Source organism: Mus musculus, chromosome 11, assembly GCF_000001635.26.
Source record: "Mus musculus strain C57BL/6J chromosome 11, GRCm38.p6 C57BL/6J".
In the NCBI taxonomy this organism is placed as follows: Eukaryota; Metazoa; Chordata; class Mammalia; order Rodentia; family Muridae; genus Mus; species Mus musculus.
The window spans coordinates 44883482-44902484 of record NC_000077.6 but is presented as its reverse complement, the minus strand read 5'-3'; the positions used below and the strand labels follow the sequence as shown (position 1 = coordinate 44902484).

At 42.7% G+C, this 19003-nt stretch overlaps 1 protein-coding gene across 16 annotated transcripts in view; it reads right to left on the bottom strand.

Moving 5' to 3' along the window:
* The window catches only part of Ebf1 (early B cell factor 1), a 389997-nt gene that overhangs the window by 105612 nt on the left and 265382 nt on the right, over positions 1–19003 (bottom strand). For 10 of the 16 annotated variants that reach the window (NM_001362575.1, NM_001362577.1, NM_001362576.1 and 7 more), the window contains one exon: positions 18530–18671. In NM_001362575.1, coding sequence (NP_001349504.1) covers positions 18530–18671 — 142 coding nt within the window. The remainder of the gene's footprint in view (positions 1–18529; positions 18672–19003) is intronic. The other 6 variants (NM_001362579.1, NM_001362578.1, NM_001362571.1 and 3 more) reach the window with 1 other exon arrangement.

The window sequence follows — 19003 nt, the reverse complement described above, 5'->3', positions numbered from 1 at the left end:
CAGAGTGGCCACAGGGGGGTCGGCCTGACGGGACGTGAGGGGATTAGTTCTTCCCTTCCACCACGTGGGCTGCACATAATCAAACTCGGGCTGCTAAGTCTTGGCAGCAAGCACCTCTACCTGATGAGTCATCTTGCCAGTCTGAACTGAGCTCCTTTGTCTGCTCATAAAAGCTCCCTCCTGTTTATCTGCTGGATTTGAGTGATGCTGTGTTTGGGAGTAACCCCATTCCAGAAGTCCTTGGGCCATGGAGGAGCCCTATTTTAACCCAGTGAGTAGCCGCAATAATTTGTCATGCTACTTTTTTTTGAGTGCAATGATTACTTTCCCCGAGTCTTCCTTTGTTTCCAAACAAACAGTTAAAGACAAGCAGGTTTGCCACTAGTTGTAAGGCTGGCCATCTCTGTCTTCACCCTGCACAGGACCTGATATTGGACCAACTGTCCTCCAACAGTGTGCCTGAGAAGCTAGTAGCTGCTACAACACTACATCAGACATCTACCACCCATGGGGAAGTAGTCCCAGGTGCATAATGCAAACACCACTACAGCCTCCCCTCCCCCCAATTCATAAGAAACAAATTCTTTTAGGAAGTGACCAAGTGTGGCAGCCCTGTCACAAAGGCTACAGCAGCAACACATGCAGCTCTGAGGAGTTACGGGAGGCTGGTTCTGTTTTTCTTTATGGTCCTCTGCAATCGCACTGTGTAGTTAAGTATCTTATCACTTATTAGAGTGTGTTTCATTTTGCTATTGATCTGCATTTATTGCTTTGTCTAGCAAAATATCTAGATGTTGCTTTGCAAAGAATTACAGTATTTTATATATAAGGTTTTCTCTTTTCTCTCTCTCTCTCTCTCTCTCTCTCTCTCTCTCTCTCTCTCTCTCTCTCTGTGTGTGTGTGTGTGTGTGTGTGTGTGTGTGTGTGTGTGGTGTTTGTCACTTTAAAGGGAAATGTAAGCCATGATATAGAGATTTCTCAATACCAGACGCAATTAAACCTATTAAATATTCCATGAGGAAATTGAGACTTTCAAGCGCTTTGCATCCTTTATCCCAAAGTGACTTCATCTGGCAGAAAAACCCTTTACTCTGACAGCATTAATGGCTCTGAAAAAGGAGGAAAGGCAAAACCTCCCAGTCACTAGATGGAAACATTGCTCCAAAGACTGTTCCTATAAAGGCAGGAAGCGGTTATCCTCCACTTGGCCCAAGTGATGCCACCTGCCAATCACAGACCTAGCCCACCACCTATCCACTTCCTACTTAATTTTCTGCTTTCCTATTTCTTTTGAAGTTCCAAGTGCCATCAGTGAGCACAGCAGCGCCTGAGCAAGAGAAGGCCATAAGTGTGGTCACAACCGTATTCTGGAACCTTCTAGGGCAACTGCTTCTGACTTTCTGAGTCTGTCTCTCCAAGAACCAGAACTCTGTTCACTCTCACTCTTCAGGGCTGTTTAAACAATTTAGCTGTGGGGAAAAAAATCTTGACATTTTGATGTGCCTATAACTTCTAAATTGCACTTGAAAGATTGTTGAAGGCTTTTGGATTTAATGACAGGCAACATAGCATTGTTTCATAATATACAAAAATTGTTTGTTAAATACAAGCAGAAGCTCAGAATTTTGTGACTCGAAGAGGGCTGAATACATTCAGTTCCAACTTGCATTGCACATGTGACTGGGAATTAAAATGCACAGAATTCTAATTGTGAAAGAGTGAAAGGCAAATGTCGCCACGAGCGTTCTCTCTCCTCCCCTTGTTCTGTGATTGTCAGCCACTCCATTGCTAAGTAATATGGGGAAACAGGCATGGAGGGTAGGCAAGCCCGCAGCATGAATTATTCATGGATCCGATTGTGCTATTTGTCGCAGCAGTAGTGAAACTGCTTGCCTCTGATGACACCATGAGTAAATAATTTTTTTTCCAAGAAGGGAAACTTTTCTGCACACAATGATTTTGACCCTCTTCTCCTAATTAACCTGCTGTAGGAACAGTTTGAGGAAGGTGAGCCAGGGAGGCAAAGCAGTGGAAATCAGCCACACAGACGAACACCCAATAGTAAGAAAAGGGGAAACCATTTTCAGATTGAACAACAACAATAAAATCATGTAACCACTTCTTCAAGGAGTACACTAGCCTTTATTCACAAGCAATCTTCCTGGGCTGGGACAATCATAAAGTCAAATATGAACATGTCCAGTGGAAAATCTGTGACATTAATCTTGGCTGGAGTCGTATTTTTAACGGGACGTGAATGTGTGTGTGGGATTATCCAGATGGCCATACAGGAATCGGTCTGATAGGATTAAACCTTTATGCTGAACTCCGCTCCATCTGTTCGCCAAGGCTTCCCTCTCCTCAGTTGAATATGAATTTTCAGCTCCCTGTGTCTGGGAGCAGGACTCAGGGTCCAGGGAACAGAGAGATGTGTGCATGTGATTTGACATTACATGGATCTGGCTTGGTTCACACGAAAAAAATGTGCTAAAAAGCTTAAAAGCATTTCAAATCTACTCTTTGTTTTTTTGTCCCAAGGTTTACTCTCCTTACTGGATTTGAGGGTTTATTTAATGTACTGTCTGTCAGTCTAGATATGGATGGTGACATTTGCCTGAAAAAGCAGAACAGGAAGATCAGTATGGTAACTTTGCAACAAAAATGAGATATATACAGATGATGTATGTTTCTGAATGGATGCCTCAGGCAGAAGACAGACACCTGGGCTTTGTGCCCCACCTCCCACCACAAGAGGGTTAGTATTAGTCATTTTAAAACCAATTAGCTGAAACTCTTCTCACTGTCATTTCTGTTATGCTTTGTATGTTTCTTGAAAAACTTTGTTGTTGTTGTTGTTGTTGTTGTTGTTGCTGCTGTTGTTGTTGGGATAAGGCCTGGGGGAGGCTGTAGTTTATATATCCATCTTGAATAAACGGAGCTGAATTCGGTTGGTGCTCCCTGCATATACCCTCAGAACCTTTCAACTGGACAGGTTGGATTATGGGAGCATTCAGGGTAGCATCCAGAGGCCCACCAAGAGGCAATGCCTGGGGTGCATCTAGTGTCACCACCTCTGCCCTCAATGACAAGGAACCTAGAGAAGAGGGACATGAGAAACTTCCCAGCTACACCTGAGATGAATATATGGCTATGTCACCTGAGTGAAGGATATTTTAGAGCCTTTCTCATCAGTTTTTACAGACATATGATCAGTAGATGTGTTTCTATGTATGTTTGTGAAGAGAACTGTGAGAGACAATAACTGCTATGGAGGAAGGAAGGGCCCCATAGTAATCTAGCACCCATCTGTGGATATCCCATCTACTCTAGCACCCATCTCTGGACATCCCATCCACTCTTGCACCCATCTGTGGACATCCCATCCACTCTTGCACCCATCTGTGGACATCCCATCCACCCTTTCACAGTAACTCCACACCACATGGTGGGTGCACACGGCAGACCATCAAATAAGTTAGCCTTTCCAGATATTGGCATAGCTTTTGGGTCTAAGTAGGTGCCTTCACTGAACAGCTTAGATGGCAGAGAACAATGGAACTTCCTATCCAGATTTTAGTATGTTGCTAGAATGTGTGGGTAGAAACACTCTCCGATCCCTTCAACTTACAAACATTTTAGCCAGGTGATGAGGGGTGGTTCCCATTCTGGAAGTAGATGGTGCTAAGCTGTGAATCTCCCCCCCCCCACCACCACTGCCATAGCCATAAACACACACACACACACACACACACACACACACACACAATCTACTCATGCATAGGCTCAGAGTTTAGCCCTCATATTTTATCATCAATGGGGCTAGTGAACTGTAATTCAATCCCATTATTTAACCTGTTGAGTCCAGCTGCAGGAGCCACTATCCACAAACAACTTATTCAATGTTTAATTACTATGAAATTTTCTTTACTTACTCATATTATTTATATTACCAGAAGAAAGAGCTAATGGACAGTACACTGGTAGAACTTCATCTTCTATTGGATAGCACAGATCTTGGGACCATGTTTATATAACCAAGCCTAGAACTGTTAGCCATAATTGCCAGTCATGAGGTACCCTACATATTCCAGGAGATCTGTTAGGAGTGATACCTTCAAATCCTGCCAAAAGGACTACAAAGCAAGTCTTCACAGGAGTAGGCAGGGAGTTACTTCAACAGGAAAAAGAATACTATTGAAGTATATATAACTGCTGCCCTTGGAGTATATGGGCCTTGCACTACCAGCTGTTTAGTTTATAAAAAGAATTTGCATCTGTATTTTTCTATATAATCTTATTTTTGTCAGCAACAGAATTCTAACCAAATTCTAACTAAAGTTAGTATAAGAAGCAATGAAAACTCACTGGGGCATTTGCAAATGCACATGTCATTTTAATCTGTTTCTATCTGTGACCCTTATCTACGACCCCTTTAATCTACCATGTCACCCTCTTGCTAATTCAAAATATTATGCAAACCATAGCCCAAGCCAACATAGGACTAAAGGCTAGATTCCCACCCATAACCCACCAGTGCACACAGCATATGACTCCTCCCCAAGTCAGCACTTAATTCTGAGCAGTTCATTTCTGCGGGGACTCATGCTGCCACTGACTGGCTCATCAAACAAGTCTGGAAAGCCTACCATGGCCACTCTGGTGTTTCACATCTGCTCCGAGAGCCTGGCTGAGCTCCTGAGCGTGTCTCCTGCTGTATGCATACAGCTTTTGTACAAGCAGTTGGGCAGAAGTGCCCTGAAGGATTTCCACTGTCATTATGCAAGAGAGCATAGATAGTGACTTTTGAAGGAACCCGTGTTTTGTACTTGAGCTGCATTTCAACCTTGCCCAACTTTTAACAATAACTGATGGGCCATGGTTTTCGCTTTTGCAAATAACTCGCTGTTTGTATTTCTCTCCACAGTACAGCTGCCACGGCAAAGGAGAGTTGGAGTGAACTTTCATGACTGGGAGCCTTATCATGCTGAGCCAGTTTCCTCTCTTCCCTAACATGGCCAGTGGTGCTGCAAGCCAGCATTTGTTACAGCACAGATGTTTCCGTGGTGATGATCTGTGACGTCACAAGGACAGAAATGTGGATCATCAAACTTATCTGCACATGACGAGGAGTGGGAATTCCATCTCTATGTAAGCCTTCTGTGGTACTGATTAAACTTCCTGCAGGACTGTTCAGGATCTGAACTATCCTGCCAGAACCGTGAGAAGAAAAGCCAAGATATTTGTCTTTTCCAATTCATTTCTACAACACGATAATTGTGTTCAAAGTCCAGTTACTCCCCAAAGCTAAATGAATGGATGGCAGTTTTCGCCGTTTTGAGTATGGCTGACTTCCCCTATCCTACCCTAGAGGTAGCTCTGGGCTCAGATGCAACACTGCCTGTGGATAGAGGGACCCTCACAGCTCCTTGGCCAGTTTCGCTCTTTACCTCTGGGTGCAAATCCCTTTTCCTAACTCCAAGCTTCTGCCACTTTAATTGGGGATAATAATTATTTTTAAAAGCCCACTTCACGAGGGCTGCGGTGAATTTAAATGAGCTAATTGATGTTCAGAGTAAGAGGGGGAATAAATGTGAGATGGGAATAAGAATGATGAAGAAGAAAGCGATTCCTCCCAAGATGGGGGCATGCACAAATGCAAATGCAGGTGAAATGTTCCTGGTATTTCTTCCTCAGGAAAGTTTCTGCTTGCTTCCACACAGTTCCTTTCTGAAAAGATGCAGCTACTGCATGAGGCTGGTGGTTTCTAGCATAGTCTAGAAAACTCAGTCCAGTCTCAGACTCTTCTGTCTTTGTCATTGAGTCACTCTCTGCCCTTCCCTTTGCTCTTCTTGAGCTTAACCTTAATGTCTGTATGTAGACATACTCCTATGCACAGTTTTGTGTGTGTGTGTGTGTGTGTGTGCGCGAGCGCGCACATGTGTGTGTGTACATGTGTGCAGAAAATCAGGCTAACCAGACAACACATCTCATGCAGACAGGAACTGCACCCATTGGCACAGTAATGGATGCTGATGGTACTTGGCATTTAATGCCTGATGATTTGAACACTGGTTAGTGCTTGCAGGGCTTCACCATTGATATTAACTTTGAGTGGTGAGCAAGCTCACATAGATTATTCTACTCTACAAATGAGGAAGTTGCAGCTCTGAGACATTCAAACTTGAGATTTTCAAAGTCTGCTTTGATTGATGAAGCCCAGCCCCCCTTTAGTTTTGTTGCTTATCTGAAATATCTGTCCTGTTTGGCTAAAATGGTCACTTTGATCCTATAAATACAGCCAAAGTTCCATAAAATACCAGTTGTGTAATTCCTTGTCCCCAGTGTAGAGGGTGGATGCTTATTACCTTCACAGAGTGTTACTATTCCCTTTCCAAGTAAAGTTATTTCTCCCCTAAGACACAGACCCACATATGAACTATAGTAAAATCTCTCCATTTCCTTCTTCTGTTTCCAAGTTCAGAAAAATGGCACCCTTGCATAACATCACAGGCGCCAATTTAAACACAGTAACATTGAAAATGCTGCCAAGCTTCCAGGCATAGAAACATCTCTAGTGTTACAAGTTACAAGGGCCACTAAACACACCCTGAATTTGCACATCTATTATAAATGATACCAGCACTCTGAGGAATTTACACAGCACAAAGCAGTGTCCCTCCACTTTTGTTTGAGACCCGAATGTTGTGTATTTTAGTGATCTTCATTAGAGACTTTTTTATATATGAAGAAAAATATAAAACATTATTAACAAATAGATTAACCTGACACAATACCTTGAAGATATTTTATAATTTCACTGACATTTTTGTCCCCGATAAGGATTGAGTTATGCCAAAGAACTGAATCCAAAACACCTAGGACAATGCCAATTCTAAAATTTGAGGTCTGAGTTTATAGATTTGCTGCACATGATAGCTCCTCAAAGGACACTGCTGGTTTAGTCACTTGGGCAGCAGCAGGGTTTACAGATGAAGGACTATGAGGAAGAGGAAGAGATTTAAGGAAGCAGGGAAGGGAGGAAAGAAACTTTTCATTTTATAACACACATGCTCATCTTAATGATCTTCTAAATAACAGCCAAACTGTGTGCTATCCACTCAATGTTTTACAATGGCAGATATCATACCATTTTTACAGTCAATAGAAGAGCCTGGTATGATGACATTTCAGATTTGAACCCCTCCCTGTCCCTGTCCCCCAAGTCATTCTGGACTAGAACTGCAGATAAAGGTTGTGGTTTTAAACAGCTAGGATCTGGCTGCTTAAAACCCTCAAATAAGCCAGCCACAGAGGAGCATGTGTTCATGTATAAATTATTGATCAATTGCACAGATTGGGATAAGAATCTATTAGTAGCAGAGTTCTGCTTTCATGTTTAATGATCAGATATGTGTTAGGTAGATGTAGACCTATTTGTGTGCCCCATGGTGTAGAGAGTGTTACTTTGGTGTTTCATTTTCTCTTCCTGCCCTGGTCTGCTTCCCACATCAGCGCTTCTGCTATGACTGGCCTGCACATATGCTACAGAAGGATCTTAAAAGCTGTGCCACTGTCCTGCCAACTTGCATTGGGCAGGGAAGCTACAAAGCCCTACGATCCTCAGACTGCCCCCTTCCCTACACACAAAGTTGTTAAAATCCTTCGGATGGCGTCATATTCATCTGATAAGGGTGATGATCACCCAATTTCTATAAAGTTTCATTTCTGCCCACTGAGTATTTCAGGTTGCAATACTGGCCCAGGGAGCTGGAGATGAGGTGCCCGATAGCGAGATGTGATACCAAGAGTTTTTATCTTAACCCAGAAAAGCACCTTCCCATGTATCACTACTCAAGCCAAGTAACTCACCCTTGGGATTGAGCATAGACCTGGCTTTTCAGTTTGCCTTTGAGTAATGTCGTCAATTTGTTTCAACTGGAGCAAGTTTTACATTACGGGCTCAAATAGCAAGAGCCTCTACTTCTGAAGTCCACTCCGCAGAGAGAGCGGCTTTGACTTGACAATGGGAAAGAACAGTAGCCATGTGTTAGCAACTGTGTTAGCAACTTGGAAGTTTAAAGAGTGCAGAAACCAACTTGACTCTTCATTTAGCCACACCCAACTCCTTAACAGTTGGCCTCAGTTTCCCTTATTTTTAAGTGGATTCTATAACTGCATTGCCCTCCCCTGGCTGTTAAGAGCATTAAAAAAATATTTTTTTTCCCAAAACACTCATCACTAGACCACATGCACCAGCAGCAAAATCAGCATCCCTAGAGACACAGGCCCAGATCTGTAGTGTGCAATCTATTGGACCAGGAGCTGTAGCACTCACCACAAGATTGGAAAGGAAACAATGGACTTCTTTGTCCAACCAAAAGAGAGACACTAACACATGTAAAATTTCTAAGTTCACTTCTCAGAAGCAATTCTTAGACCTACACCACCCTTCTCCCCTCAAATGTCTAATGGTCTATCCCAATGTAATAGTCAAACAACCTATTGACTTTTTTTCGTCTTCACTTCACTAACTGCTACTCATTCAAATATGAGAAGCTTCCCGACTCCTCAGACTCTGCTGGGTCCCTTGTATTAAGCCTTCTTAGCAACCTGTATTTCTCTTTCACAGCCCTTATCAACATTGCCAATTAAATCATCGAGATTATCATTGTTTCCTGCATATGAATTGGTATGTACACATAGCTGTGTACCTCGTCATGTTAGTGCTGGCCCCGGCTTTGCTCTCCTCTGCCCCTCTCTTATCTAATATAGTAGGCAGAGAGCCGGTAAATATTTGTTGACCAGATAAACGACCGAATGGAAAGCAAATGAGCAATCATTGATGGTCTGATGTTGTGAAAGAACTGAAGTGGGTGGAGTAAAAGTTGAGGATCCTTCCAGCCTGCACTAACAAACCACCTCTTACAAAGCTGGGCAGCTCATGCCTGTGAATGTGGCATCTAGGAGGTAGGAGCAGGAAGAGCAGGGAGTTCAAGGCCAGCTTTGACTATATAGCCTGGGCTCCGGGAGACCCTGTCTCCAAAGAACAAGAAACAAACAAAACAAACGATTGCCGCTATACCCACAATGTGCTTCCTCCATGGATAAGAGACCACGTAGAGTCCTGTTTCCTGGGCTGCGCTGGCCTCGGTTCAAGCAGCTGGTACCCCATTCTCTTGGGAGTTAAAATTAGTATCAGTAACCCACACACAGCCATACCCCCTCACACCCCATCCCACCCCCACCCCATGAAGAAGACTCTAATCATGCAAGGACCCAGGTGGGGCTTTCTGACAGATTTAAAGTTAGAAGGGAAGGTAGCAGACACCGGAAGGTAGCAGCCACCGGCTTCCGGAGGCACCAGGACTTCCTGCCTTTAAGCCGTGCTGGGTTCCTGTCCTGCCTTCCCCACCCTTCCCCCACGCATCAGCCTCAACAGAGTTGCTGCTCTCTCTGCCATTTGAACTCAAATCCTATCTCGGAAATTGATGGGTGATGCTGCCCTTGACAACACAGTGTCAGCTTAACTCAGTGTCCAGCTGGTTCTGTGCACATTATCATAATGCGCTGCCTGGGCGGGCGCTGCCTGGGCGGACTCTGCTCGATGCTTGCTCTTGCTTCGTGTCCTTCTCTGCCTTCTGACATACAGAGATTGCTTGTTTAAAAATAAAAATAGAGACAATATCTTAGGAGAGGTTTTGATTTTTAGAATTTCTCTAGAACAGAAACTCTACCTTAATGGCAAAATGAACCTAAAAAGCTTTCTTTCAACCAACAACAACAAAAAAAAAAGACAAACAACAAACAAAAACACAGGGTTTATTGGGAAAAAATAAAAATGAATATTTCCCAGGGCCTTACATGTTTCCTATTAAATTGAATGAATTATTATTTTTTATCTTTAAAGCCTTTCTAACAGCATGCTTCAAACTTAAGTCATAATTTTGCTACATTCCAGTACCATGTAGGCAATTACTTACTTGATTTTATCGAGTTGTGATTTTTATTTTAACCATCTAATACTTTCTCTAAGCTTGATCTTACCCTAAGCACTAATGTCCATGAGATCACCGTTTTGAAGTAACAGCTGTGGTTTTTTTCCCTAATGGATTAAGATAGGCATATAGCTATTGTAAGATATCTTAAGTCATGCATGGGGATATATACCTGTACCCTGCAACTCAGGGACAGAGGTAGATGGATTATGAGTTTGGAGCCAGCCTAGGCTGCTTAATGAGATCTTGGTGTGTGAGTTTGTATGTGTTCAGGTATGCATGCCCCTACATACGAATGGTCAAGCAGAATATCCATTGGGTATTTTTCTCTCACTTTCTGCCATATCCCCTTGAGACAGTCTCTCACTGAACTGAAAGCTTGACATTTTGACTATGCTAGCCTGTGAGTTTAACTCGGCAGAACTATCACCTCGGTGTTTGGGTCGCTACCCCGAAAAGCTGTGTCTGTAGTTCCTCACGAAGTCAGAGACATTCTCACAGAATCATCAGAGCTTGAAGGGCGATCCCAAACCTCCACTTAATGATGAGGGGACAAAGGGCCAGAGAATTCCTAGTCCATCCTCAAAGCCATGTATGAAAGCAAGAGAAAGCTCCATCTTAACAAATTTCCGTAAGTAAAACTGACAAAATAAAGAGAAAAATTAGAGATTGAAGAGATGGTACAGTGGTGTAGAGCACATACAGCTCTTGCAGAGGACTCAACTTCAGCTCTCTGCACTCACAGCTGGTAGCTCACAGCTGCCTGTAACTACACCTCCAGAGTAGCCTGAAGCTCTGGCCTCCTCAGGCACCCAAACTCACGTACCCACATACAGAAACACATGCATTAAAAAACATATAATTAAATCAAATGAATCTTTACTTCAGGCCTAACTGTTCCGACACACCACGTTATAAACAGGGGCTTAGGAACAGGACATGGAAGTGTTTATTTCCATATTGCCACTGCGTGATTCCTTTTGAATTCTCACATGAGGGAGTCTCCAATGAAAAGCCAGAGCAACGGAGGGCCCTGGCTTGGAACAATGAACTATACAAATGAACACAATTGGAATTGTGACACATGATTGATCAAATACAGAACAACAAACAAACAAAAAAATAGCTTCAAAAAAGTTTTGTCATCTCTGGCCAAAACAAGAACAGACCCCCACCACCACTCCTCAAATGAACACGTCACAGTGAACTTATTAAAATAAGTGCGGTCGCTCATTTATTAGATCCAACCAAATAATGAGTGCTGGAAGTTTCCCACAGTTGACCAGTAGGCCAAGACATTTTTATAAGAAAGGCTTTGAGCCCTTCAATTTTCCATATTGTTCCTAGCATGGAGTTTCCTAATCATACAGCTGTTGTCTTACACGTTTTCTAATGCTCTCTTGGTTTTCTCACGGTCTCCTTTCCCCACCTCATATATGCCAGAGAGTCCATATAATCCACAAGGTACTTAATGAGAGCTGACTCTGAACATCTCTGCAGGGAAATAGGTGTTACCAACCTCCTGGTGCTCTTGCTAGTGTTATAGAAAACAGATCAACGTCCGGAGACGTGGCTCTGTAGTTAAGAGCAGATGCACTCCTGTTCAGTTCCCAGCACTCATCAGGAGGCTCACTGCTACCTACACAGCCTGTTCCAAAGATGCTGATGCCCTCTTCTGACTGTCCTGGAGGCCTGCACACATGCACAATGTGTGTGTGTGAGAGCAAGCACACACACACACACACACACACACACACATCTCTCTCTCTCTCTCTCTCTCTCTCTCTCTCTCTCTCTGTCTCTCTCTCTGTCTCTCTCTCTCTCTCACACACACACACACACACACACACACACACACACACACGATCTGGGCTAACTTTAGAAAACCTAAGATAGTAACACAAGTGCCTTAAATCATGTAGAGGAAAACAAAATAATTTCAACAGGATAGGAGATGAAACTAGTTTAACACACATGCAGAGAGTACCAACAGAGAGCGGAGTCGTGGGTTTGTGGATCTGAACCCTAGATCTACAAGTTACCTGCTATGTGACTCTGGGCAAATGTCTTTCTCCTTAATCCTGGTTTTCTTGTCACTATAGTAGATACCTATGTGCTTGAAAAGAGGGCCTCAGTGTAAACTCATTGGTCAGTTTCATACAGTTCAGAAGACATAGGATCAAATCCCAGGTTGAATTCTACCTAGTGTTATGATTTTAGATAAATTACTGAATTGAGAAGGTACATTTTTCTCAATTGTTTTACTTCATTTTTATTGACTCAGTGATTTAGGTTTCTTCGGAGTGGGCCGTGGTAAGCAATATACGTCTTGCAAGATGCCACAGCGCTTCCTTCTAAACGTGAAGGTCTCCAAGGCCCTCACAATGACGTCCACAGGAAAAAAATCTTTCTATGAAATGTATGAGAAAGTAAACTCAATAAAACAAAACTGTCTGCAAAAAGAACTCTCAAAATACTGGGTTATCTGTATCAAACTCTCACACTCCTGATGGATTGAGAAGTAATCAGGCAGCCAGTTCCAAGGCGCAGCCAACTCCCAGGTGAGCTTCTGAGGCCCCAGTAGGGGAGAGCAAAGTTATAAGCAACTCGGCACCATCTTGCCCCAGGCTTTCATGAGACAGGCGAAGGCCACATAATTGACACTGAGTTCATCAAAGTCCTGTTGGCCCTGCATACCATCTCACAATTGCCCCAGGGAGACCAAGGCTTGGCCCAGTCCCCTTGCCTGAGAGCAACATCTTTCCCACTCTCTGATTCCTCCAAGTCACCCAAGCCAAACATCTTTGCCCACACTGTTCCTTTTCCTTGTAAAAGTCTCTCGAGTTTGGTCATAAATGAGAAATCCTTAAAGTTTTCCCTGACCTCTAGCAATTCCCTTCTCTAGTCTTCCATGCTCTAGGATAATTATTTAGTTGCCAGTTTTGTTTACTGTCTCTCTTTCCCATCTACATAATAAACTCCACCAAGACAAGGGCCATGTCTACCCCGTGCTACTCTATGTAGTAAGTGGCATCTAATAGATGCTTATGATGAGTAAATAGTTTGAAATCCACTTCACTGATATCTTCTTCATTCACTAGAGATCTAGACAATGGAGTTCTTTGTAAAAAAAAGCCTGACTTCTTCAACCCCCACCCCCCACCCCCTGCTACAGAAAGGCCAGTGGCTGAAGTTCAGATTTCCAAAGGAGTCTAGAAATGATCCAATTAAGTGGGCATATAAGCAACTGAAATCCACATAAACAAAGGGACCTACCCAAACTCACACAAATACGTAAAGCCAAAGTTAGGACTCTGACTCCAAATCTCCAGCCAGACAATTGGATGTTTCAAAATACTTTTCAGGATACTGGAATTCTCCTACATACCACCCAGGGTCCTATCACACAGGTTTTTCTCTATCTAGGGTAATTCTCTAAACTCTGCATCATCTTTCTCCACATGTCCACAACACATTTAAATACAGCTGGGCAGAGGGCACACAGTGAGGATGAATACCCTGAGGCAAGAAACAGAAGCAAAAACTGTCCAGCCTGAAGCTAGAGGCTTTAAGAAGGTTACATACTAAAGAGCAAGACTAACATCATATTGCCAGGGAGAGGGGACCAAAAGGTCAGAGCTGACTGGTGGTGGCACAGACCCACTTTTAGTCCTTATAAAGCTGTAATTACAACTGGGGACATGATCTGTTGAGCCTGTCACCATTCTTTATTCTCCAAAATGTAGTTTAACCAAAGCCCAGTCTTATTTTGACTTCTTTTATTTTGGGATTCTGTTATGTTCGCACGTTTCATCTCTGTAACTGCTTTGAAGGGAAACTTAATTCACTCATATCCAATGACCACAAATGCTAAATATTCATCACTTTTAAAAAGTACATTTGATTTCTGTTTTCGTTTTCAATCTCTATTTGAGTCACAAAGCAGCGCAGGACCTGGGGTCAGAACTCATGACTATTGAAAAGTTCTTTTATGAAAAACTCAATTAATATCATCAATGTTTTTCTTTCCTTAGAAATATAAAGAGAGGTTGCACAAGCTCATAAGAGCTGGGGTTTTGTTTGTTTCTTTGTTTGTTGTTGATTTTGTTTGTTTGTTTTTGTTTTTAAACCCAATATGCAAAAAACACCACCAGCAGAGATGACCCCACTCCTGGCAAAGACCCTACAGATGGGACTTTAGTTATCTTCTCTGCTTTCCTTAGTTGTCACATAATATGAAAGACATCTAAGAGTCTCCAAAAAGAAAGGGACAGAAAAGGGGAAAAATATGCATGTCCAAATTTCATATATATATATATATATATGAAATTTGGACATGCATATTTATATATATATGCATATATATATATATGCATATATATATATATATATATATATATATATATATATATATCCTAAAAAATGAGCATTTAGACTGCTTGTCAGACAGCGCCCTGACAAAGCCACTCGAGTGTATTCACAGGCATTTGCATAAATGCTGCCGGTGAGTTCACCATAGCTGCCTGCGCTAATGGCACATAAAGTAATTTAGTCACTTCTCCCGGCATTCTGTGTCAGGATGATGAGCACAGGCACTCTGCCTTGTTGCATATTAGATCATTAGATAATAAAGTGTTAGCGCATGCAAGCTGACAGGGCCCCTGCACTCCAGCACTGTGAGGACACAGCATCTTGCCACAGGGGAAAGAAAGAGAGAAACTGACGCCACAATTGGCCTTAAATTCAAGTAAATAGAACCTGAAGCTCAAGGTGAACTCTGGTGATAATAACAGCATCCCTGAAGCCCTTTCAAGGACTCCCTTGCAGTCCCTACAAATTTGCCTGAGCCGCTGGATTGGAAGATGAGGTGCACACATACATACCAGTGTTTGACAGTGGACACCATGCAGGCCCCTTGGTCCCCAACCTATGCTTTTGTAGAAATTAGAATCCTGAGAGCAGTTGCGTGTGAGGCTCCCTCTCTCCACAACTGTACATCTTCCATGAAGCCATTGCTTAAAGCAGAAAGCTCAATAAATGTAGCTATAAATATCCAGCCACAGAAAATCTTCGTATTTATGAATGGAGAGGAAAATGGGAGGGAGGGGGGCAATTACCATGAGCTACAGTGTTCCAAGTTCCAGCCTCTTTGGATCCTGCAAGATTCTAGGGAATAAATCTGCCTTTGTCATCCCTCATATTTGAAATCCAGAGACATTAATCTGAGCCCCAGAGTTCTGCGTGCCTGGGCTGTACAGGGAAGACTGTGTATGCACATAAACCAGGATTCCTGATTCCTTTTCTAGAAATGCAGAAAGATTGGCCACAAAAGGGACTTTCCTCCCAGTGGCTTACAAACAGGCTATGAATAGAGATGTGCAGTGTTGCTCAAAATAATTCAGGCTACCTGTAAATGAGGTAGGGAAAAGACCCAGAATGGGGGATGACGAAGAATCTACAGGTCTCAAGATGTGATGACACATTGTGAGGACAAAGTGACAGAATCATGCATTGGGGCTAGTCCTTAAACAAGGTATTTTAAATATGATTTTTTCCAATGGAAAGATAGAAATATTACCCCCCAAACCAACATGAATTCGCATGTAGGTCCACTCCCACACATTACCAGCAAGAGAATTCAATAGTCACCCTTGGTAGAGTAGATATTTATGCATGTGCTTGAAGTGACTAAGTGAGTGGGTGTTGATGTATGGCTACTTAATTCACTCTGTAGAAAATCAGATTTCTGCATTGCTGCACTGTTGGTATTCAAAATCTGAACATGGCTACCTTTTCATTCTACTGGGGGAAGTAGAGTCAGGGTTTGATTGAGTGTGAAGGACACAGTGTGTAGTGACCTCTCCAGTGAAAGATAGCCATTGTTCTGCATTGAAATGTCACCACCGTTTTGAATAAGATTCTTTGTAGATGGGTAAACAAAGAAGAGGAAAGTACTTTCCTTCAGTCTGGGGATAAGATGATGTCCCAGCTTGTACATTATTCTGTATGCTTAAAGAGGGAAAAGTTGAGCTAAGACAACATTTGGATATGTTTTGATAGAGAGACCTCAGTGGTCAGCCCTCTTCCTCAGTGTCATCTCCTCCCTTCTATGCTTAAATATTCATCATTAGTTATTAAATGATAGTAATTAGTTATTAGTAGTTAAAAAGTAGGACAGTTTTAATTCCTTGCCAAATTGGAGCATATGGCCCCCTCTCTCCCCATTAGAGACTCTAGGGCTAGGACATCCAGGTCAGTCTTCACTGCCTTCACCCAGCCCACTCCCATTATCCACATCCCCTTCCCTCACTCAAAGAAACGACCTGTTGTTTTATCCCTAACAGATAGCCACCTTCATTTTACCAAGAGGAAAAAAAGGATCCTAAGACTAAACTGACTTGTCCAGGGTTGGCCAGAGGCCAGAGTGAGATAACAAATAGAATCTGAAATTGCTAGTGCCTACTCCACAACTTCTTTCTCTGTACCACCACCTTGCAAAAAAGTGTCACTGACCTCTTTGGAGGCATCCATCCTAGCTGGTTGCTTTTACTTTGGAATCTTGGTTGCAGGAATAAATAGTATGGTGTCATGAGGTTATTCCATTTTCTTTGAAAGCATATTTTCAGGTATATGTGGTGTGTGTGTGTGTGTGTGTGTTGGCCAGAGGACAATCTTAGGTATAGTTTCGCTGGTGCCATTCCCCTTGATTTTAAGACAAGGTCTCTTTGTCGGTCTGAAACTCACAAAGTAGGCTAGGCTGCCTGTCTTGTAGGTCTCTGAGATCTGCCTGTCCGTTTCCCCAGAGATGTGATTATAAGCATGTTATCTCACTTGGCTTTTTAATGTGGGGTCTGAAGGTTGAAAGCAGGTTCTCTAGAGTAAACACTTTATTGACTGATCCCTCCTGCCAGCCCTCTCCTTATTTCCTAAGGGCAGAAATGGGAGCTGGGCATGGGAGCTGGGCATGGGATCTGTGGTTAGAGCTTCCTCTGAAACCATGAACTACAGATGCAGCTGACTATTAAGCCTGTCTCCAAATCAGGAGGCTCCTATTGCAACCAACCAGCCAGAGGCAAAGCAACAATTTTGATCCCTGACTCAGGCTCTCCAAACTGTGCCTGCTGAGTATTTATCAAGTTTTCCTTCTTCCTCTCACCTAAGCACCCATAGTCATACATTGCCTTCCGTGACTCCAAGGGTATTAAGGAGGCACCATTACTGTAAAGTGAGGATCAGAATGGTTGTAAGTACAGAAGTGGAGCTAGGGATGTAATCATGGGCAGGTGTTTCGAATGGCCTCCTGCAAAATGTAATATCCACCCATCTCAGCACTAATGAAACATAAAGCCTCAGCCTTGGAACGATGATGGTTTACTTTGGAAAGACTATAAAACTAGGTGTGGAGAAAAATACCTTCTAAGAGTATGACATCGGGCTAATTAATGAAATGTACTGTTTGTGCATTCCTCAAGCACAGGTAGAAAAAAAAACAGGCAAAAATGATGACAGGGGTGTGTTTATTAAATTGGGATGCTGGCAGGAACGGGAGTTTTCTACCTAATGAGTTATGTCATGGATATCTCGTAGGCCACAGTAAAAGTCAGACTTTGGGAGGATAATTTGTATGGCAATGTTCGCAAAAGGACCCTGCTGACCTAGCTCAGGAGAAATGGTAAGAGGGAGAGGATCAGGTTGAGTTTCATCTGATGAGCTTTGAGGAAGTGTTGTACGCTTTGAATGCAGTGGAATCTTGGGAGGGTGGAAAGATGCATTTATAGCCTAGACCCTGCAGAGAGCTGTTTAGTGGGCAATCAAGCTCACCCTGATTTTCTCTGAGTAATACTCCCTTTCCGTGAAACAGATTTCGTTCTCTTTCCTCCAGTCTTCTTCTGGGTATCAATGATTCACCACAGTCCTCAGGGGTAGTGAGTTCTCCCTGACCAAAGTCTACCTACAGAAAATAAGCTATGTCACATGGTGATAAAGAGGGAGTTGTTGGCAGTGTGAGTTAAAGGCATAGGAAGGACATTTGGCCTGGTACCATGCCCTTGACTGTAAACCTGATCTTCAAACAAAATCAACAAGTGGTCACAAATATGCACTGGCACGTTTATGGGGGGGGTGTTCTTCCTATTACCTACAGATTTACTCAGTTTGTAGTCAAATGGGAGCTCAAAACAATGGCCATGGTCCAGGTCTCTCTCTCTCTCTCTCTCTCTCTCTCTCTCTCTCTCTCTCTCTCTCTCTCTCTCTCTCTCTCTCTCTCTCTCTCTCCCCAGAGAGAGAGAGACATATTAGCATTCCAACATAGATAGTCCAGCATGCAACCAAAACAAGTGTGTTTAAAAGATATGCCACTTTCTCTAAATCCTCAGCTTCTTATTGTCCAGGGTTAAAGAGCAAAAAGCATCAGAGGTGTTCAATGGGACACTCAAAATTTGTAACAATAGGAAATGTGGTGCAGTGAAGGAAAGAAATCACACAAAGTCACAGTCACAAGTAGCAATGCCAACCAATGAAAATGATTCGCCTACCATGTTCCAGATAAGAGGGCGTACCTTCCGAGGGGTCAAGCCTCCGAGCCCTCCGCCCGTGCTTGGAGTTATTGTGGACAAACATGTTATCAGAGACTGCCAGGACATGGCCATCCACGTTGACTGTGGTAGACACCACGACCTGGAGACAGGAGAGGGAAATGAATGAACATTTTCATATAAAAGCATGGTGGGAAATAAACGCAAGTTAAATAAATAACAGCTGGGAGCTGAAGAAAATTGCACAGCTATTTCACATAATAACTGGTGCTTATGTCGTACACGTCTAACAAGAGGCACTATTGATGAGTGGGTCTTCAGCGTGGAACGCTTTTGATGCTGTTTTAAGTAAAATTGCACAGTTTATACTTATACAGCAAAAGGTACCCTGTTAACCATAAATTTTACAAGGCGGTCTTTATTAGCACAGATATATATATATATATATATATATATATATATATATATATATAT